The sequence below is a fragment of the Rhinatrema bivittatum genome, chromosome 4 (assembly GCF_901001135.1).
Source record: "Rhinatrema bivittatum chromosome 4, aRhiBiv1.1, whole genome shotgun sequence".
Taxonomy (NCBI): domain Eukaryota; kingdom Metazoa; phylum Chordata; class Amphibia; order Gymnophiona; family Rhinatrematidae; genus Rhinatrema; species Rhinatrema bivittatum.
In genome coordinates, this window is record NC_042618.1 from 278,529,420 (window position 1) to 278,553,330 (window position 23,911).

General features: G+C 45.8%; 1 protein-coding gene across 1 annotated transcript in view; it reads left to right on the plus strand.

The window, feature by feature from the left end:
• CASC1 (cancer susceptibility 1) overlaps positions 1-23,911 on the plus strand; it is a 1,039,813-nt gene that overhangs the window by 677,161 nt on the left and 338,741 nt on the right. The window contains exon 10 of the mRNA XM_029600147.1: positions 5,666-5,814. Coding sequence (XP_029456007.1) covers positions 5,666-5,814 — 149 coding nt within the window. The remainder of the gene's footprint in view (positions 1-5,665; positions 5,815-23,911) is intronic.

A 23,911-nucleotide genomic window follows, 5' to 3' on the forward strand; every position in this document is an offset into this window, starting at 1 on the left:
AGGACAAAGTGGGCCATCTTTCATAAGCAGTCAGTAGCCACCCAGATTACAGTGATGCTGTCTGAGTCGGGGAGATCCACTCTGAAATCAGTGTAAAAGTGGGTCCAGGGTTCCTTGGGGCTGGCAACGGCTGTAACAGCCTCAGGATCAGGCTGACAGAGTTTTCTGCTGTTTGTAGGTAGGGCATGAATCCACATATGATTTAAAATCTTAATTTATTTGAGGCCACCAATAGAATTGTTGAAGCAGTGTAAGGGTTCGGGCTTGTCCAGATTGACCTGAGTCATGGGACCATTTCAAAACCTTTTCGTGGAGTTGAAAAGGGTCGACCATCTTCCTCGGAGGGACAGTCATGAAGGCAGCTAAAAGGATCCTGGCTGGGTCAATGAAGTGTCTAAGAGGCTTTGGGACATCCTCTGCCCTTAGGTTTTTGAAAACTGGATGATACCTCAGTTCAAAATCAAAGCATGGAAAGAACAAGAACCAGTGAGCTTGTCTCACATTTAGTTGTTGGGCATGATGAAGATGTTTAAGATTTTTGTGATCTGAATATATGTTAATACGGTGTTAGGTGCCTTCAAGCAAACGACGCCACTCTTTCAGTGCTAGTTTGATGGCTAGGAGTTCCCTGTCACTAATCCTATAATTGTGCTCTACAGGCAAAAACGTTTTTGAGAAGAACGAGCAGGGGTGAAGGACTCTCTTAGCTGGATGCTGGCTTAGCATGGCCCCAACACCCAAGGTGGAGACGTCTACCTCCAAGATAAATGAATGTGTAGGGTCTTGATGATGAAGGCTGGGCTTTCTTAAGAAGGCATTCTTTAGGTTTGGAATGCTGTTGCAGCTTTGGGGGGACAATCCTTTGTGTTAGTTCCTTTCCGGGTGAAGGCAGTGAGAGGTTCCGCAATAGTGGAGTAATTCAGAATGAATTGGCAATAATAGTTGGCTAGCCTCAGAAACCTTTGCAAGGCCTGACGTCATTCCAGATGGGGCCAGTCCTGGATCCCCTTTACTTTCTCAAGGTCCATATGGAAGCCTCTTCTGAATACAATATACCCCAAGAAGGGTAAACTCTCTTTCTTGAACAGGCACTTTTCGAGCTTAGCGAATAACTTGTTTTCTCTCAGTCATTGGAGGATCATAATTACGTCCTGGCGGTAGGTGCTGAGGTCTCGAGAATATATTAGAATGTCATCAAGGTATACGACTAGCAGCCATAGAGTAGATCCCGGAGGATTTTGTTCCTCATTTTTTAAAAATGGCTGGAGCATTATATAGCCTGAAGGACATCACTATATACTCATAATGTCCATCATGTGTATTGGACGCCGTCTTCCATTCGTCACCGGGTTTGATCTAGATCAAGCTGTAGGCTCCTCAGAGGTCTAATTTTGTAAAGATCCTAGCCCCTTGGAGCCGGTCAAAAAGTTCAGAGGTTAATGGCAGAAGATATCAATCTTTCTTAGTGATAGCATTTAATCTGTGGTAGTCAATATAGGGCCTGAGTGAACCAACCTATTTGGCTAAAAAGAAGCCAGCCCCCACTGGGAACGAAGATGGTCAGATAAAGCCCTGTTTTAAATTCTCCTGGATTACAGTCCGACATCACTCGGGTTCAGGGAGAGACAAGGGTTAGACTCTGCCCCCTGGGGCTTGGTATCGGGAAGGCAGTTCACGTCCACAGTCATATGACTGGTGGGGTGGTAGAGTCTCGGCCTTCCTCTTAGAAAAATCTTCCTCAAAGTTGCTGTACTGTGGCACAAGACCTGGAAGTTTGGTGGCTAATGATAGGCAGAGTGGGGATTCACGTGCTCCAGGCACGAGTCATGGCATTGCTGACCTCAGTGGGCGAGTTGCAGAGTGGTGCAGTTGAACTTCTGGAGCCAAGGTAGCCCCAGTACAATCAGATGGACAGCTTTGGCAATGATGTAGAAAGTTATTTGCTCCTTTATAGAGCAATTCTGTGTGTAGGGTGAGTGGTACAGACGCAAGAGTGATCTGACCAGGCAAAGGGCCCCCTATTACATAGTAACATAGTAAAAAGACCAAATGGTCCATCTAGTCTACCCAGCAATTTGCTTATGATAGTAAAACTGCCGCTCCTTCCAGATTACCCCATGTGTCCTGTTAAGGGTAGTAACTGCCACTCCATGCAAGTTACCCCTATGCTTTCTGTTAAGGGTAGTAACTGCCGCTCTGTGCAGGTTACCCCCATGCAGAAATGTTATCCCCATCCCTTTCTTTTAAATCTATAGGAATTTGCAGTGTTTGTCCCATGCTCTTTTGAATTCATTAACTGTTTCTCATCTTCACCACCTCTTGTGGGAGGGCATTCCGCATCCACCACCCTCTCTGTGAAGAAATATTTCCTGATATTGTTTTCTTAATCATCCCCCCCCCTGGAGTTTCATATCATGACCCCTAGTTCACTCTTTCCAATGGAAAAGGTTTGAAGTTGTGCATCGTTGATACCTGTCAGGTATCTGAAGGCTTATATCAAATACCCCCTGCAAACTCCTGTCCTCCAGGGTATACATACATATTAAGATCCTTCAGCCTCTCCTCACAGGTTTCTGGAACAGACCCCACACCACTTTGGTCACATTCTTCTGTACAGTTTCCATCTTGTTTCTATCCTTTTTGACACACGGTCTCCAGAACTGAACACAGTACTCCTAGTAAGGCCTCACCTAGGATCTGTACAAAGCATTATCACTTTCTTTTTCCTGCTAGTTATATCTCTCTCTATGCAGCCCATAACCTTTCTGGTTTTAGCTACCACGTTGTCACATTGCTTTGCAACCTTCAGATTGCCAGACACAATCACCCCAAAGTTCCTCTCCTGGTCCATGCACGATAGTCTTTCACTCCTCATCACATACAGCTCTTTTCGGTTTCCACACCCCAGGTGCACTACTCTGCCCTTCTTGGCATTGATCACAGCTGCCAAATCTTCGACCACTCTTCAAATTGTTAAAATAACTTTTCATTCTCTCTACTCCTTTAGGCGTAGAGATGATTAATGGAGACCTCCTCTGGATGGTAGGCATCCAAAAATAGTCCTACTAGTTCCTTCATTACAAAATTTCCCACCAGCACTGGAGTCCACTAGGTCTAGAGTGGAGAAATCCAGGAGATCCAAGGTGATTATCACTAGAAGTATCAGTTGGGGAGCAGGTATTGAAAAGCCTAAGATCATCTCCCCACTGGATCCTAGGCTCAGAGGTTTCCCTGCCTAATTGGGCATTGGGCAATCGAGTGACCCGTGCCTGCACAGTACAAGCACAGGCCTAGCTGCTGATGGCAGAACCTCTTTTCAGACACAAGGCAACTGTGGCCTAACTACATAGGTTTGTCCAAGTAAGCAGGGGAGGATGGTGCAGGAACCAGTGGCAACAATGGTCACTGGAAGCGAGGATCCAGCATAATGGTCCTACGAGGAGGTCGGACCTCCCTGACCCATTGTTGTAGACACTGATTCCAGCCTCCCTGTCAGGTCTAAGAGCCTCTCCAGAGACTCTGGTAGGTCATGTGTGGCCAGCTCATCCTTGATCCTGGGGGACACATCCCTTCAGGAAGATACTACAGAGGCAATCCCACCTTCAATTGAGTTCAGTTGCCAGGGTCTTGGAACTCCTATGGTGTACTCCATTACAGGCCGTGTACCCTGGCATAGATGCAAGAGACGAAGCCCATAGTGGCCAACCAACCAGGCTTGTCAAAAACTTTCTTGAAAGTCATGGTGAATAGTCGTAAGTCCCTTAGGATAGGATCTGAATGCTCCCAAAGGAGAGGAGCCCAGGCCAGAGCCTTACCATCCAGAGATAGAGAGGATGAATGTGGTCTTCTTGATATCATTGGGGAAGAGTACTTGGCTTGGAACGTAAATGTGCATGTAACAGTGGTTTAGGAATCTCTGGGCACTGGTTTGGGATCCCCAGCATATCAGGGTGGAACGGCAGCTATTAAATAGGATGAATCAGTGCGGCGGGTGCCGATGGCACAGCCAGTGGCTGTAAACTGGTGCAGCCGAAGTTGAAGCTGCATTCCAAGCATGTGGTGAGTTGCTCCATGGAAGCTCCCAGGAGTTCAAGGAATCACTACTGCTCTTGGAGCCTCTGTGCGAGACCCGGAATGGCCTGGAGAGTGGTAGCGTCCACTGAGTCCATGGCCTTGGCAATCTGTTGTGTGCGTGGATCCTTGGACCAAGGTGGAGTTGGCAAAACCTACAGGGTGGAACCCTGCAGGGACCCACCGTTGGCTGGTGTAGCTTGCTGAGGCAGAGGCCTAATTGGACCTTCACCTATATCAGTCACATTCTCCTTAGATTGAGCCCTTAGGTGCCAGGGCCGGCAGGTCTTAGGTGGGGGCCTTTGTGGGCAAGCTGAAGATCAGTAAAGATGGTCGGGTCAGAGGCCAGGGTCCAGAGAGGGCTAGGTATGGATGTAGTTGAAGACAGGTGAAGGTTGGTGGCAGGCAGCAGTCAAACGTAGTGATGAGTCAGGCAGTGGTCAGTAGCAGGCAGAGTTCAAGCATAGTTGAATATCAACAGGCCGAAGTCCGAGGGAAGGCGGGACTGGTAGGTAGGCAGGGAGGAAAGGAGTAGCACAGGCAGTCAGGTGAAGACACGGAAGACACTGAAGAGCTGAAGACTGACTAAAAGACAAGGACTTGATAAAAACTTAAGGCTGACGATAGGATAAAGACCAGGAATTCAGGAACGAAGACCAGGAACAGAGGCAGGAATGCTAGGCAACTTACTCTACCTCGCAGAGGTGAACCTATTGCCGAGCAATTTGATGTAGAGGAACTGCTGCTTTATAGGGCTGCATCGGTGACATCATCTGTAGGGGCCATGGAGACTTTCCTGCTGCGGTCCCTTTAAATCTGGCAGAGTGTCATGTGTGCGTGCGTGCATGCCTAGGAATAGCACAGCGCGCAAGGGCCGGCATCACAGGGAGCAGTGGCAGTGCAAGCACAGTGGCCTGCTGCGCATCCTTTCAGAGGCATTTCCCGGCATCAGCATTCACCCCACTGGGCTCAGGGCTGGAGGTACGCGCAGCAGTTCATGGAGGTAGGCCTGCGGACTGCCAAACACAACAAATGTTAATTCATAGAGGTCTTTTTTTTTTTTGATTATTCGTTAGCTGATGTACTTCTGTCCTATCTTTCACTATGAGGGCACTTTTCTTCAGTCAGCAGAGGGCAAAAATTTGCATGTACAAAGTACACACGGACTTTAACCTGAATTTACATGTAAGTCCGCTTTGAAAATTAGTGGTAAGCAGGGAACTCAGCCCCATGTGTTCAAGTCCTTCATGTGCATGGTTTCAAAAACTGAAAGTATGCACATAAATGCTATTCCCTCTCCAACTCTCCTCCCAGAGCACCTCTTTGATGTGCATGTAAAAGCACATGCTGAATTGCTTCTATGTGTACAACCCACTGGGCAATTTTCAAAAGCCCATTTACACATATAAAATCAGGTTTTGCGTGCTTAAATGCCTTTGAAAATTTAGCCCTAACTGAGCAAATACATGGACAGGTCCTTCAAAAGGCTGTTTGCATCTACTTATAAAAAAATTATTACATTTAATTACCAAATTGGATTTATGTAGTTACACTTGATGTTTATACCTCTAATTAGTTATCTTTTGTTATTTAGTTCTTCTCCAATCACTGGAACAGGAAGAGGACTTTGATATTGATGTAGTGGATTTACGGCAGTTTACACCATTGGGTGGAGTTTACTATTTTGATGTGCTGAAGCTCCCACCTCAGAGAAAACAACTAAAAGAATGGTCTATCCTACAAGTAGGTTGAACCGTACATAAAGATGTATTTCAGTGAAACTGTTAATATTCATTTCTCTGTGTGTATATAGTAAACAAGAGCAGAAGTTTTGAAACTTAGGCTGTACAAACAGAGCAACAGCTGTACTAGTGTTTCTCTGAAGTCAAGCAGGATGACGATCCTCTTAAGTGGGTGACATCCAATGGAGCTTGTCCTGGAATATTTGTCAGGTTCTAGAACTTTGACTGTCATTCACTCGGCATGCTTAGCATGCCATTATGACGTGTGTCCAGTCTTTTTTTCTTTTCCATGGAGACCACTGATCGAGGTTCTTCACTCTCCTTCTTTGTCTATTTTTGTTTTCAGCAAAAAGTTGGCAGGTTTGTTCATTTGCAATCTTGTTCTCCCCTTATAGTGTCTTAGGTAGGTTTTTCAATCATTTTTCCCAAGTTTCCTTTCCGTTTCCACACACCCAGTGGTGCACTATAGGGCATCAAATGCTTTGGTTATTGAGTTTAATTTTTCTTCTCTTATTTTTTGTCCAGTTATGGATTAGTAAACTAGCAGCTTCTAGCTATGCTCCTGGTGCACCAGATTATGTTTATTATGGATTGTATGACATCCAGGGGTATTGACAATGTGTGACCATGACCCTGAAAGGATGATGGTCCCATTTGGAGCTGATAGAGCAGCACATTGGGCACTGAAAGTCCAGCCCATTGGCACAGTCATTGGAGGCATTGATACTGAGGGAACTAGGAGCTGCACTGGATGCTGGCGATGCACTGATATCAAGGGAGATCCTAATTCCATGATGTCCAGCATCGATAGGGACCAGGGAGACAGGCATTCATCTGCTCTTCCCACTCAAAGAAGGCAAAGGTTTCCGCCTCTTTGACTCAGACATCAAGATGTTCTGATGCCAGGCAACAAGCAAGGCAAAAAAGCACCAGCACCAGTCTCTATTGCACAATGCCAGGAGCGGGGACATTCTGGCTGCAACTGTGAATCCCCTGAAGTGGTCCCATGGAAAGGAGAGCTCATCCTTGATTCAGTCCCAGCCTTGCCAGTCTCTGAGGATCCAAGCATCAGCCATTGATAGACCTCTAATTTCCCTGGAATATGTGGCCACTCCTCCTGTCTCCCATTTGGTATTGGCATCAGTGATTTTTGAGGAGCTGCTAAACAGGAAGATACGGTATAGTTACACAATGGGTCAGCAACTCACTACCTCTTCTTTACTATAATACTTCAGTATACACAAGAAGAAGACACATCATAAATTTATATTACCTATCTAACATTAAAAATCTCTCTAACACACACATCCATCACATGCATACTCATACACATAAAATCACATATCTCATTTTTTTAATTCTCAAAAATGTAATCCCTTGAACAATATCAAGCAGTAATTCAAAATTTTGATATGTAATATCGTCGATATTTTCAAAATCGTCAGAAATTGGGGGCTCCCCTGAAACGATAGGAAAACCCCACGATATTGATCGTGGGGGTTCTCTTATCATTTTGGGGGAGGGTGGGAAAAACGGTACACAAAAATAACCCCTAAACCCACCCCGACCCTTTAAAACTAATCCCTTTGCTTCCCCCACCCTCCCAACCCCCCCAAAAACATTTTACAGGTACCTGGTAGTCCAGTGGGGGTCCCAGGAGCGATCTCCCGCTCCCGGGCCGTCGGCTGCCACTAATCAAAATGGCGCCGATGGCCCTTTGCCCTTACCATGTGACAGGATATCCGTGCCATTGGCCGGCCCCTGTCACATGGTAGGAGCACTGGATGGCCCGCGCCATTTTTAAAGACGGGCGCAGCCGATAAACAAAACCGCGATCGGGCCCGATGAAAAAAAACCCACGTGAATTGGAACCGGAATCCGAACCGATTCCGGTTCCGATTCACATCTCTAGTCCCTATATCCTACAAAGATCCAGAGTAACTACTCAAATGAATCTTATACCTTCTCGACCATATATTAATGATATCTTCATGTAAGAAATGCAGAGCCGCGTCTCGTGTATAATAATTATAATTCAGTATCTGTCATAGAATTTGTGATTTATTACTATTTTTTATTATTTTTGTTTAGATTTATGTGAGATACATGAAGATATCATTAATATATGGTCGAGAAGGTATAAGATTCATTTGAGTTGTTACTCTGGACGCTCTTGATGTTTAAGTCCATCCCTGAGGAAGCCCTTAAGATAAAGGGGGTGAAACGAAGATCTTTGTAGGATATAGGGACCAACATCATTATCATGTTTTCAATATTTATTGTCTTGGTACAAGATATGTGAGAGTCATATGTCAAAGTTTTGAATTATTGAGTGATCGTTACATGTCAAAATTTTGAATTACTGCTTGATATTGTTCAAGGGATTACATTTTTTAGAATTAAAAAAATGAGATATGTGATTTTATGTGTATGAGTATGCATGTGATGGATGTGTGTGTTAGAGAGATTTTTAATGTTAGATAGGTAATATATGTGTACATCAATAAAAAATATAAATTTATGATGTGTCTTCTTCTTGTGTATACTGAAACAGGAAGATACAGCAGGCCTGGACAAGGCCATGCAGAGCCTTAGTTCTCTGGTTTTGGGGCAGACACAGAGGTTCAGACACTGTTCAAGTGTGTTTAACTGTCCGGTAGCTCAGCACTAGTGCCAGTGCTGATACTGGTCCCCAAAGAGGAATCTGAGTCCTTGGCAGCTACCTCAGTGGTGATCTCTTGTCCATCAGAGGAGGAAACTTCCCTGAAATGCTGACATTCCTTGGGTTCAAGGCCCCAATAGATAAATGCTCCCCTCTCTGAGACTTTGTCAGCGGGATGGGCACCTTCTGGGTCATCTCCATCAGCATACCAGTCTGTCTCATATTCATGGAGGTATGGTTACAGATCTGGTAATGTCTCTGAAGAAGAGGAATCAATAGGTCTCCCTCCAACCCCTTTTCTCCATGAAAAAGAAGGAAGTCCCCTCCTGAGGACCTCTCCTTTACAGATTTCATTCATAAAATGGTGGAGGCTATTCCTTTTTCTTTGTTCATGGTGGTTGAGACCAGGAATAAAATGCTAGACATCCTCCAGTTTGTGAAGTCTCCTAAGGATTTTGTGGCAAACCCAGTTATCCCAGGACAAGCAGGATGCTAGTCCTTACATATGGGTGACGTCATTCACGGAGCCCTAATGCGGGAAAACTTCTGGCAAAGTTTCTAGAAGCTTTTAACTGGCAGCCTGGGGCTACTGAGCATGCCCGGCATGCCATGATATTCCCTGCCACAGGGGTCTCACTTCAGTCTTCTTTTTTCCGCGCTGCTAACAACATCGCGGTTCACAGGAGCCCTGTGAGGTTCTCCTCACAACTAGAAAAAAAATTAGAAAAAATTTGCCCTTTACGGGTCTCATTCGCTTTGTCACTGGCTGGTGACAAAGAATATATTTTTCGCTAAAGAAAATACCTATTATTCATCGACGGATGTCGACGGAAAAGACTTCAGGCTTCAAAAAGTGCCCGGCCTGCAACCGAACAATGTCCATAACGGACCCGCATGTCGAATGCGTTCGGTGCCTTGGTGGAGACCATGACATCGCGGCCTGTTCAAAATGCCAGGAAATGACGGTAAAAGGCAGGAAACTCCGCCAAGAAAAAATGGCACAAATTTTTCAGATTCAAGCAGGACCATCTCCGACGACTTCCACAAAATCGTCGCCGGTAGGCCTCACAAAGAAGATACTAATCAAGAAAAGACTTCCGGAGGGTTAGGGGGATGCCTCCTCTCCAACACCCTCCGCATCATCGACAAGGTCGGTATCTGAGACACGTTCAAAACATAAACACCGACGGCACCGATCCATTCCACCGCTTCCACCGCCGGGGGAACCGATCCCTAAGAAGCAAAAGATTTCATCTGCTTCCGTGACATCGGTTCCGGAATCGATACCATCGACATCGATTACTGACTTGACTGCTTTAATCAAACAGATAGTCACCGATGCCCTGCAACATCAAATACCGGCGTCATCGCCGATGCCGACCACCGTGTCGATGCCGACCACCGTGTCGATGCCGACCACCATGTTGATGCCAACCACCGTGTCGATGCCAACCATCGTGTCGATGCCGGAAGAATCGCCGATGTCTTTAACTTCGATACCGGCTTCACAGCCGATGCCGGTGACTCCACCGACAATACCAACACTGCACTCAATGCTGGCATATACGCCGATGCCAGCGATGACTTCATCGATTCCGCTGATGACTTCTTCGCAGAGTTCGATGCCCACGATGACTTCTAGGCCAATTTCATCGATGATTCTAATATCGATGTTCACCTTCCATACCTCATCGATTCCACCTACTGCACCATCGATGTCTCTTTACACAATGGCACCAACTAAAGCACCTGTGCCAAGAAAGACAACTTCAGGTCAAAAGTCATCGGGAAAATTTAAACACTCTTCATTTACAGCTCCAGACACTTCTACTTCTGAAGCACAATTACATAACATCCTCACTAAGAGGTATCAAGACCTTCTAGCCTCATTGCCCATAGCATCTGGTCAAGAAGAAGAGGATAGAGAGTATTTACCGGATCCTCAAGATCCCCTACAAGGACCTTCAGGAGTTCCTCCAACTCAAAGGCTGGAACCTCCTCAGTATCATATTCCAACATCAGATACTTGGTCAGACTCAGAATCTGAACATTCATCAGAAGATTTCTTGTCTGAGGCTTCTCCACCTCAAACCAAAAAGCAATCACCTCCAGAGGACCTTTCATTTTCCTCTTTTATTCAGGAAATGTCTGAGTCCATACCCTTCCAACTCCAGGCTGAAAGAGATGAGAGGCAACAAACACTTGAAATACTGCAATTTGTAGATCCTCCTAAGCACAATCTAGCAATTCCAGTGCATGAAGTGCTATTGCAGCTTCAACAGAGGATATGGGAACACCCATGCACAACCCCTGCTGTAAACAGGAGAGTAGACTCTACTTATCTTGTTCAAGCAGCCCCAGGATTTGAAAAACCTCAACTCCCTCACAACTCCCTGGTTGTAGAATCTGCTCAGAAGAAATCCCGCAGATCCAGGACTCATGCCTCAATCCCTCCAGGAAAGGACAGTAGATTTTTAGATTTAATGGGAAGAAAAATCTACCAAGGAGCCATGCTCAACTCTAAAATTGCTGCATATCAGCTCTACATGACGCAGCACCAGAGAAATCTCTGGAAACAAATTGAAGAGTTCCTACCATCTCTGCCTCAGCAACAACAGGAGGCCTAGATGCTGGAAAGCATGAGGTAAGGGCAGCCTATGATGCTTTCGAAACATCATCTAGAACAGCTGCATCCGGCATCAGTGCAAGAAGGTGGGCCTGGCTAAAGGCTTCAGATTTACGCCCTGAAGTCCAAGACAAATTAGTTGACCTTCCCTGTCAAGGGGATAATTTGTTTGGCACCAAGGTGCAGGATGCTGTCGCCCAGCTTAGAGAGCATTCGGAAACATTGAAACAGCTTTCAACCTTACCTCATGACACTGCAATTCATACAACTCGCAGACCACCACGTAGAGAGGCTAAACGTCCCTTCTACCGACCAAAGAGGTACTATCCTCCAGCCTCTAGGTCAAGACCTCCAAGGTCTCAACAAAGACCGCAGCAGAGACAACAACGGTCTGCAAGGCCTCAGCCACCTCCTCAAACAGGTTCCACCTCGGGTTTTTGAAATAAATTTCAGAGCGCAAAGCCAAATGCCCAATCCTTATCCCAAATTACCAGCTGGAGGGAGAATTTCACATTTCTACAAAGTATGGACAAACATTACAACCGATCATTGGGTCCTGTCCATAGTTCATCAAGGCTACCGCCTAGACTTCTTATCTCTCCCTCAGGAGTTTCCACCAAAAAACTCCCATCTCAATCACATACCTCAGTTACAAACAGAATTATCTGCTCTTCTGAAGGCAAAAGCTGTGGAACACGTACCACACACTCAGAAGGGAAGAGGATTCTATTCCCGGTATTTCCTAATTCCAAAGAAAACCGGAGGCCCAAGTCCCATTCTAGATCTCAGAAATCTCAACAAATTCCTAAGAAAGAAAAATTCAGGATGGTTTCGCTAGGCACCATGCTTCCCACTGATACAAAAGGGAGATTGGCTTTTGCTCTCTGGATCTTCAAGATGCATACACACACATTCCTATATTCCCGCCTCATCGCAAGTATCTACGATTCACTGTAGGACATCAACATTTCCAATACAGAGTGTTACCATTCGGCCTGGCTTCAGCTCCCAGAGTATTCACCAAATGCCTGGCAGTGATAGCAGGACATTTGCACAAACAAGGTGTTCATGTCTTTCCTTATCTCGACGATGGCTAATCAAAAGGTCAATCCACAACACGGAGCAGTAAACTCTCTACATTACACAATAAAGTTACTTCACAAGCTGGGATTCCTCATCAATTATCAAAATCCCACCTGAAACCCTTCTTAATTCTACTCCCAATTCATAGGAGCAGGATTATTAAACACAACTATTGCTCAGGCTTTTCTTCCAGAAGCTCGTTGCAATCACCACTGTCCCAGTTGGCGTATTCAATGTCCCTACAACAACAGGCGGACAGCTCACCAGTTTCTAATCTTACTAGGGCCCCCATGGTCCCTTCAACGCGTTCAGGTCACTCCCTATGGGCCAGACTTGCCATGAGGCTAACCCAATGACTCTTCGATCACAATGGATCCAGCCATTCAACCACTACATTATTCAATCCAAGTAACCCACCCAACTACGCTCCTCGCTACATTGGTGGACAATCAAGGACAATTTACGCAAAGGCCTACCCTTCCAAAACCAGTCCCTCAGATCACATTAAACTACAGATGCATCCACCTTGGAGTGGGGAGCTCACATAAACTCTCTTCAAACTCAAGGAACTTGGACAAAACTCGAAGCCACATATCAAATCAATTTCTGGAACTTCGAGGCTATACGTTATGCGCTACATGCGTTCAAGGACTGCCTGTCACACAAAACTGTACTGATCCAAACAGACAATACGGTAGCCATGTGGTACATCAACAAACAGGGAGGTACGGGCTCGTATCTCCTTTGTCAAGAAGCTGCACAAATTTGGGACTGGGCCTTGAGTCACTCAATGTTCCTACAGGCCACTTATCTAGCAGGAATTCAAAATGTACTAGCAGACCGACTCAGTTGCCAGTTCCAACCACACGAGTGGTCTTTGAATCCCTCGATAGCGACCAAGATATTCCAACGTTGGGACAACCAACAACAGACCTCTTTGCGTCGCATCTGAATCACAAAGTGGACAACTTCTGTTCTCTACACAAACAGAAGAACCAGCCAGCCAAGGATGCTTTTGCTCGCCCTTGGAACTCAGGCCTACTATATGCATATCCTCCAATACCGCTTATCACCAAGACACTGGTGAAGCTACACCAGGACAAAGGGTCCATGATACTCATAGCCCCATATTGGCCTCGACAAGTATGGTTTCCCACACTGCTAGTTCAATGTAACAGCGCCATGCCTGGCGTTGGTTTTGTGTTACACTGTAAACCGATGTGATATCCTGGATGAATGTCGGTATATAAAAATTTTAAATAAATAAATAAATAAATAGACCTTTCAGTCAGGGATCCAATACGTCTGGGAGTAGCTCCCAATCTCATAACTCAGGATCCAGGGCCGGTTGCGCCATCCCAACCTTCAATCCCTATCCTGACCAGCATGGATGTTGAAAGCTTAATCCTACAACCACTCAATCTTTCAACTAATGTTTCTCAAGTGCTTATAGCTTCCCGCAAACCTTCCACAAGGAAGAATTATTCTTTCAAATGGAAACGATTCACTTTGTGTTGCAAGCAAAACAATATTGATCCTTTCACTTGCCCCCACTACTGCCTCTTCTAGACTATTTGTACCATCTTTCAGACTCTGGTCTTCAGACTTCCTCAATCAGAGTACATTTGAGCGCAATCTCAGCTTATCATAACAAGATAGGAGATGCACCTATATCTACACAACCTCTCGTCAGTAGGTTTATGAGAGGTCTAACTCACCTTAAACCACCAATTCGGCCTCCAGCCACACAATGGGACCTGAATCTGGTTTTAACAGCCTTGATGCGTTCTCCCTTTGAACCCATACATTCCTGTGATTTTAAATTTCTCACATGGAAGACTATCTTTCTTATAGCCATCACATCAGCTAGAAGGGTTAGTGAGTTACAAGCACTAGTCCCGTATGAACCTTATACAAAGTTCCTACATGACAGAGTGGTACTCCGAACACACCCAAAATTCCTTCCTAAGGTAGTTACAGAGTTCCACTTAAATCAATCCATAGTTCTACCCACATTCTTTCCAAGACCTCATTCTCACCAAGGGGAAAGAGCTTTGCACACTTTGGACTGCAAACGTGCATTATCTTTTTATCTGAATCGCACTACATCCCTCAGAAAATCCAATCAGCTTTTTGTATCTTATGATCCAAATAAGCCAGGTAAAGCAGTGGGAAAGCATACTCTATCCAATTGGTTAGCAGATTGCATACAGTTTTGCTATGAAAAAGCAGGCCTTCCTCTCCAAGGGCGAGTAAAGGCGCATTCAGTAAGAGCAATGTCAACTTCAGTAGCACATTTTCGTTCAGTGCCAATCATTGACATCTGTAAAGCAGCAACATGGAGTTCTCTTCACACCTTTGCAGCTCATTACTGTTTGAACAAGGAAGGACGACAAGATTCCGCCTATGGACAATCTGTCTTAAGGAACTTGTTTCCAGTTTAATCCCAACTCCTTCTACAACCAACCTGCTGTGATCTTCGGCTGCATCATTTCCTCAAAAACGCATCACTGCTACCTCCATGGACAATGACTCAGCCTCTAGCTTGCTAATCACCCATATGTGAGGACTAGCATCCTGCTTGTCCTGGGATAAAGCAAAATTGCTTACCTTGTAATAGGTGTTATCCCAGGACAGCAGAATGTAGTCCTCACAGAACCCACCCACCACCCTGCGGAGTTGGGCCTCAGACTTTTATTATTTTAATTTGCTAACGCTTATTGCTACATACCAGACTGAAGTGAGACCCCTGTGGCAGGGAATATCATGGCATGCCGGGCATGCTCAGTAGCCCCAGGCTGCCAGTTAAAGCTTCTAGAAACTTTGCCAGAAGTTTTCCCGCATTAGGGCTCCGTGAATGACGTCACCCATATGTGAGGACTACATCCTGCTGTCCTGGGATAACACCTATTACAAGGTAAGCAATTTGCTTTCTTGAAATCCTTCAGGAGATACAGATGAGGATGTGGGAGAACAACCTCTCTGTGGCTCCCATGAATAAGAAAGCAAATGTGATCTATCTTGTCCAGAAGGTGCCCAGATCTGAAAAGAGGCAGCTATCACATCTTTTTGTGGTGGTTGAATCTGCTGTTAAGAGAACAAAGAGACAGAGAACCCATTCCTTGGTGCCCCTGGGGAAGGACTCTAGAACCTTGGATTCTCTTAGTAGGAATGTGTTTCAGGGATTTATGCTTAATGACCGAATTGCCTCCTACCAGTTCTTCATGGGCCAGTATATGCAAAATATACTGAAGCAGATGCAGGAGGTGGTCGAACAGCTCCTTCAGAAGCAGCACAATGAACTCTAATCACTGCTGGATGAGGGAATGGAGTAAGGAAAACACTTGGTCCTTTCAACCTTTGATGTTTTTGAGATGGCATTGAGATTCTCTGCTATGGGGGCTGGCATTTACAGACTCACCTAACTATGGGCCTCAGACCTCGAAACTTAATCCCCTTTGTACAAAAAGGGAACTGGCAATGATCTCTTGATCTCAAGGATGCTTATACCCACATCATAGGAAATATCTCAGATTTGTAGTGGGGACTGTCACATTCAGAGGAACATATTGCCCTTTGACTTGGCATCAGTCCCGCATATCGTTACCAAATGCCTTACCATGGTGACAGCGCATCAGGGGGGATGCATGTGATTCCCTATCTGGACAATTGGCTTGTCAAGAGCACATCACAGGTGGGTGCCACAAAATCAATGTGCAAAACATCATTGTGCTGGAGTTACTTAAGTCATCATCAGTTACACCAGTGATGGCAAACTCCAGTCCTCGAGTACCAGAAACAGGCCAGATTTTCAGGATATCCACAATGAATATGCATGAGATAGATGTGCTTACAGTGGAGGCAGTGCATGCAAATCTTTCTCATGCGTATTCATTGTGGATATCCTGAAAACCTGGCTTGTTTGTGGTACTTGAGGACTAGAGTTCGTCATCACTGAACTACACCCAGTTCCACTTGAACCTGTCATCTCAACTGGAGTTTATAGGAGCTGTCCTAGACACAACTCAGGAAAGAGCCTTCCTTCCACAAAAGAGAGCTACTATATTGATGTTTGCAGTGGACAGTGTCAAATCTTAGAAGGTCCAGCTCAGCCCATGTTGTGTTTCCCATGGCCTAGCCTCTGCGCTGGTTTTATAGAATATATTATACTGCTTTTTATATGCTCTGACTGGAAGTGACCCTTAGAAGTGGTCCTTAGAAATGAAGAAACTGGAGATAAGTTTTAGCAAGTCACAGACAGTTCAGATTTGATACTGTTTTTGCTAGAAATAGTTGGTTATGTAGGTAAAATTATTATTCATAAAATACAAAAACTGCTAGAAACATAGATAACTAACCAGACCTGTTTTTAGTTAGAAGCTGATATCATGTTGTGATAAAGACCGCCAGAAGTTTCAAATCTCCAATTAACTGTATACTCAATAATGAGCTATTATTTAATATCGAACAATTGAAACTATATATTGGTCTGTATTTCCTGATTTTTTTAGATTAGCATATAGGTATGCTGTCTCCATGCATTCATATACATTAATATTAAAAGGAAATTCTTATCAAAGCTATCTTGGATGTGGTTGTAGATATTTTTTACTCCAAGCAAGGGAGATGGAAAAAGAGACCTAGAATTCCATAAAAGGATATGAGTTAGCAGATATCAACTTGGGACAGGCTGAGGTTGTTGGACCTTATGGCATCAATATGTAACTCCCTTGACATGTCTCCATATACATAGTAGGTAAACATAGAAAACCAAAGTACCTCTATTTCCAAACAGTTTCTCAAGTGATTAACTCAATACAAATTTTTTTGTTGTTTAAATGACCTCATATTCGGCTTTTAATGGTGCAACATTTGCATGATCATTTAGCCTTTGTGTGTTATATTTATGCAGGATAGCATGTAGCGTTTTCTACTACCACACTTCATATAATCATCGGTCATGCAAATATTTTTCTTTGCCATTTGTGTCCACACACCTTTGTGGATAAATACAATCGATTATTGAAGTAATTGCATATTTTTAAACTTCAAAGATCCTTCTTCAATAAATCATCTTTGCTGATATAGCATTTATAAAATTCCGGCTACTTAACTTTTATCATGAAGAAACGGTTCGACTCTGTGCCTTGAGGTATTCCTGACAAGCTGCCCGACACGGTCCATGTTTTGGTAAAACACCTTCCTCATGGGGCCATCTCTAAAGATAGTGCAGAAGTAAGATCATATATAGTGTAAAAAATATTATATTTATTTACCCTTCAGCACCATGACGGTACTAACGATGGTTTCAGTTCAGCGTTGTTTATCCCCGTCCTCCGGTAATGATTTCTGTTCTTAAATGTGAGTATTTTATGATGTTATTTATTTTTGTATATGTTTTAGTATTTTTATGAATGATTGAAATTTTAGTATTTTGTTTTTTTTATGAAATTTAATGTATTTTAAGTTCTTTTAAGTACTTTATGTTTTCATTATTTTAAAGAATATTGTAAACCAGTGTGAAGGTATTCACCAACACCGGTATAGAAAAGTAAATAAATAAAAATAAATAAATAAATGTGTTTCTTCAACCGGAGAGGGAGCTCCTAGGCGCCATTTTTAAAGGCTATACAGCCAATGTGAAGACGCCACGTAGAATCGTGTCCCGATGTAGAGAAAACCATACACTTGAATGATTAAAGATTTTAAACGAGAGAGTACCAGTCAATAGCGGCATTAAGTCCCTCTGATATACACAGTTCAAGCTAAAGATCCAACGTTGTTTGTGTAAGTTTAATAATGTTTGTGGATCACCCCCCCTACTCGTCATTGAAATTTTTTCAATGACCCGCCACTTCAAATCCACAAAAGTATGATTTAGCTCAACACAGTGTGCGACTCTTGGTGCTTGCATTTTCTTGGTGGTCAGGCAACTACGATGTTCAGTCAATCTAGTCCGTTTGGATCTTTTGGTTCTACCCACATAATATTTGTTACAAGGGCAAACAATGAGGTAAATGACATGTGTGGATGTACAAGTATTATCAGTTTTTGCTTGATAGATGTTACCTTTTTTATCCATCCATGTAGGACCGGCAATAGTTTGTGTGCACAGAGAGCAGTTTTGACCAAAGGAAGAAAGGATCAATAAACACCAGCAGTTCTTTATTGATCACAGAACTTAATAAAAGCCCGACTCAGGCCGAGTTTTGCTCATAGAGCTGCTTCAGGGGCTAGCAAAATAAACATATATGAAAACATGTAAATACAAATAAAGAACATATACACCAATTAAATCATATAAAATGATATAAAAAATAATATAGAGGAAAAACAAATGTAAACATTTTTTTAAAAGAATGACAAACTTAATCACAAAACAAAATGTTAATCAGCCGTGGTCTATAAAAACTTTATAAATAATTAGTATCTATGTGAGTAAAACCACAAGCAAATGGGTGGGCCCGCAGCACATCCAACGGAGCCCACCTTTAACGGCAGCGCGCCCAAAAAGCAGAGCGGGAGGAGGACGCAGGGGTTGAGGGAGGGGGAGAACCCGGCGACGGCCGACCACAACCCCCACCCCTTTTTACACAGGCATCACCTACCTAGGTGCTCCTCTTATCAGACGAGGGGCAAGAATGCAGCCCAGCCCGGAGAGCGGGGTCCTGACGTCATCAGGGACGTCGGCGGCGACATCCGATGACGTGCTTTGCCCTTTAAAGGGGCTGAACGCACGGCAGGCAACCCTTTTGCCTGAAGACGCACGAGCGAGCAAGAGCTGCTGCAGTTCCGGAGTCTCTTTCGCGCTTTGCCGGGCCACGAGAGCAGGTTTGATATTCGGATATATTAAAAAAAAAAAAGGGGATGGTTTTTCGGTCGTAGAAGCGAGGGAGGCGCAGCCTTGCCTGGCGGGTGTTTTGCCTAACAAGGAGCGGCCACCCCCCCCCCCCCCCCACACGGCGGGTTCCCCCTCCGCCCGAGTCCCTCTCCCGTGGCCAGATTGCGCTCCATCGTGCGCGAGTCTTGGGACGCAGACTTGCCTAGCGGGCGTTTGGCCTAACGAGGAGCGGCCACCCCCTCACGCGGCGAGGTTTCCCCTCCGCCCGATTGCGCTCCATCGTGCGCGAGGCTTGGGCGTCAGGGGAGGCTGCAGCTTAATTCAGTAGGACCTGTCCTGCTCTACGGCAAGCAAACTGGAGCTGGCTCTTTATAACGGTGGTTGCTGCATCGCAACATTTTAAAAAAAAAAACAAAAAACGATGAAATAAAATAAAGGCATTCGGCGCGGTAGAATGGAGGCGCTGGTATTTGTATCGGTCTAGGCTTCCGAGCGAGCCTTGAGACTAGAGCAGCCGGCCTCCGAAGCAGAGAGAATTTGGGGGTTCGAGTCGCGTGTCGCCCTCGTGAGCTCGAAGAACGGGTACCCCCCCCCCCCACACGGCGGGGTTTCCTCTCCGCCCGGGTCCCTCCCCCCCTGGCCCGATTGCGATCCATCATGCGGGGGATCGTTTGCCGTGGGGGCCTTTAGCCTCGTGCGTCCCCTTCCCGATTGGCGCGTCCTGGCTGCTACGGCGATGGGAAGCCGATTGCCGAGCGATCTAGCTCGGGTGGGTGGTCGTGGGCCAAGAGACAGGAGGTCCTGGGACAGGGACGACACACGTGGGATCTTGGTGCGGGTCGCTGTGTCTCGCAGACATCTAGGGGGCCGAGGTCAGAGGTGCGGGGTCGACCCCCTTCCCCCCCACGGCGCCGATTTGCGATCGCGGGCCGGAGCTACGCGGGCGTGCTGGTTAGGTCGTCCCAGGTGCGTGGGCGTTCGTAGCCCCGTTCAATTTTCAAATGGTCAGACACGAGCGGTATTCCGGGTTCATGGCGCTTGTTTCGCGGCGAATTTGCTGTGTCCTTGCCCTAGCCGCGTTCCTGCTCACTCCCGCGGCGAGGCAGATGCCGCTGCCCACCCCCTACCCCCCCCCCTTCAATTAAAAAAAAAAAATATATATATATATATATGCGGGGAATTTTACCTACTTGCGCAGTCCTCACACTAGCGCTCGTTAAAAATAAATAAATAAATAAATAACTCTTCTACTATAGGGGGTTTCACAATATTCAAACATGTCTCCTGTAGCCCAATGGTAGAGCTGCGGGCTAGGAATTAGGAGACCAGGGTTTGAGACCAACCTGTGTTCAAAAAAAAAAAATATTTTTTTTTTTCTCCTTCTGCCCCATGCAGGGACGCTGCGCAGCGAGATTTGGGCTCATATACATGCCCCATGCTGCTATATAATTCAGTTTGCTACATACAGTTCGCTAACAAACTGTTTACTATTATTCATCATCAATTAATAAATAATTTCCCCTCTCTTTCCTTTCCCTCCATTTCCTTCGGGACCTGCTATTCCTGGTCAGGGATAATTGTCATAAATAATTCATAAACAAGTGTTCACTCTAATTTTCTTTACATCTCCATCGCTAGCAGGTTACCTTACACGCCAGTTGCAACATGGAGACTCGCAGATCCGCCAGAAAGGGAACAGCAAAAGGGAAGAAAAACACCAAGCAGGGCAACACCAGCCCTGCGAAGAAAAATGAGTCCTCAAAAATTAGAGGAAGAAGTCGGACGCTCAGAGGGAAGAAGGGAAAGTCCGATACCGGCCAGGCAACACCCACCGCGCCAACGCATGAAGCGGTGCCCGACGTGACCGTCGGCGTCCCAGCAGAAGGGCCAGTAAAGCATACTTCAGCCCCGCAGCTTACCCCAGATGCAAGGATACCGTTACCAGTCAGAAGTGGGGGCGACAGCTTGCCGCGCCAGGAGTACTACCCACCTCAAGGACTACAGCCCAGAGGCCCGCCCCAAGGATTCCAGACCAGATGGGAACCGCAGATTCCTGGCTACGGATCAACAGGATACCAGGAAGAAGACAATTGTTGGTATTCAAGGCCTCCCTGGGAGGGCGACGCAAGGAACAATCGACTCCATTGGAACCTCGAAGGGGGGCAGTATCAAGGAATGAACCGAAGTTATTATGACCAGCCGCCGTGGTGGTATTGGCGACCACATCCGAGACCTGACTGCGATCAAGGAAGAGAACCGCCTCGACAGACGAGACCTGCAAACGATAACAATGGAAATACGGGTTCAGCCGAACCTGAGGCGGAACAGCCTTTTATTAACACCACAGACATCACGCCCGCGGCTGGGGAGGAAATACCAAGACATGACGAGACCACAGTAACTACAGACAATCGAGCCGATGACGACACACCGTCTACCAGCTCACAGGCCAAGAGAAGCCACGGCAGCCGAGAACACGAGATCGGTGAGTCCATTGTTAACATAAAACTCCCAGAGGCAGTGACTGATACGTCACGAAAAAGGTCAAAACACAGGCCCAAGCGCAGGCGCAGATCTACTTATAGCCCTAGTAGCGATTCATCTACCTCATCCTCTGACTCATCCACAGACAGCGACCGGCAGGAGTCCAGGGGCCCGCCAGCTCTCACCACTCTGTCCGAGTTGTGGGAGGGAGTGCCAAAAAAATTAAGAAAAAAAATCAGAAAACGCAAATATATAGATATCTTCTCAATTCTTCACGGTCGACGAAAACCTGAAGAGCGAAAAAAACGCAGGGCCGCTTCAACAACATTGAGCAAGGAACCAAAAATACCAAAAACCATTGTTAACTGGGCCATGGCTTTCATGTACATGACAAGCGTGGTAGGCCACCATCACCCCACGCAATACGGTCCAATGCTAAGTTACGCAGTCACCATCTTGAAGGCATATCAACAGCACGAGAATTGGGCTTGGCTCAATTATGATGAGCAATTCCGAGACAAGATGGAAGAAAACCGTTTCATGACATGGGGTACACAGGATGTGAGCCTATGGATCAACCAGATGACGCGAAAACCTTCCGACCTATCAACCAGGTCACGGTTTACTAGGAGGACATCCCCTCCTCCCCGATTCATGACAAAGCAACCGCGGTCCCAGGACAGCACATGCTGGAGGTTTAACAAGACAGGCTGTTCCTTTCCCGACTGCAAATATAAGCATCTTTGCACGGATTGCGCCCTCCCACACCCATTATCAAGATGTCCAAAAAAACAGGCTGCAGGGAATAAGCCAAAAGTCAGCCAAAACGGCTCCATTTGAAAAAGCTAATTCCCCAGTAAGATTGGAAGCCATGCAACCATGGCTTAATATATACCCCAATCAGCAAAAAGCACATAAACTGGCCATGGGTTTTCTTCAAGGTTTCCCCATTCCCTTCCAAGGAAATATAGCGGAGATCAACACGAGCAATGCGCCCTCGGCATCGCAGCACAAGGATATTGTCCAAGACAAATTGAATTCAGAAATAAGACGCGGAAGAATTGCCGGCCCATTCCATGATCCACCCTTTCCATACATGATTTGTTCACCTTTGGCGGTCATACCAAAAAAAGAAAAAGGAAAGTATCGCCTTATTCAAAATCTATCATACCCCCCAGGTCAATCGGTCAACGACCACATACCGCAAGAAGAGTGCACAGTACAATATGCGTCCTTCGATTTGGCGGTGGCGCTGGTTCAAGCTTGCGGCCGCGGAGCCCTGATGGCGAAAGCAGACATCGAATCTGCATTCAGATTACTCCCGGTGCACCCGGAAAGCTTTCCCTTATTGGGCTTCAAATTCAATAACCAGTATTTCTTCGATAAATGCATGCCTATGGGATGCTCCGTCTCATGTGCTTACTTCGAGCTATTCAGCTCTTTTCTACACTGGGTAACAGAACAGCGCTCAGCTTCCCGCAACATAATCCATTACCTCGACGATTTCCTTTTCGTGGAGCCACGAGATTCCGACTCATGCTCAGAACACCTTACAGAATTTCAAAAAATTACCGCTGAATTTGGGATCCCCCTAGCGCACAATAAAACTGAAGGCCCCGCAACCATTATTTCCTTCCTCGGGATTGAGATCGATTCCAATCAAATGATTGTTAGACTCCCGGACGAAAAAGTCGGTAAGCTCAGATCTATCATCCAGCAAGTGGCCACATCAAAGAAGATTACGCTACGGGTAGCGCAATCGATCCTGGGCTCTCTAAACTTTGCCTGCAGAGTCATCCCCATGGGACAGGCATTCCTGAGGCGACTGGCAGCAGCAACTGCGGGAATACAGCGACCCCACCACTTTCTGCGCTTATCTAAGCCCATCCGAGACGATTTTGCCATATGGAACTCATTCCTCACAAAGTATAATGGAATATCGGTGATACAAGGAGCCCCACTGTCCAACATAGAGCTAAATATCCACACCGACGCATCAGGAGCGTGGGGTTTTGGCGCCATCTGCCAAAATTCCTGGTGTGCAGAGAAGTGGCCAGACGATTGGATAACCAGGGGTCTCACAAGGAACATCACATTCCTTGAATTATTTCCCATATGGGTAACGCTGGTCCTTTGGTGCGAAAGGCTACGAAATAAGTATATAGTTTTTCGATGCGATAATCAGGCAGTGGTGCAGGTACTGAACGCACAAACGGCTAAGTGTCCCATGGTGGTCACGTTACTAAGGGAAATCGTCTTGGAAGCATTGCATGCTAACACCACGCTGCGTGCGAAACATGTGCCAGGAATATCTAATGGCGCAGCGGATTCCCTTTCTCGGGCTAAATGGGCTCTTTTTCGCAAGCAGGTACCGGCGGCAGAAGAAGCGGGAACAGAAATGC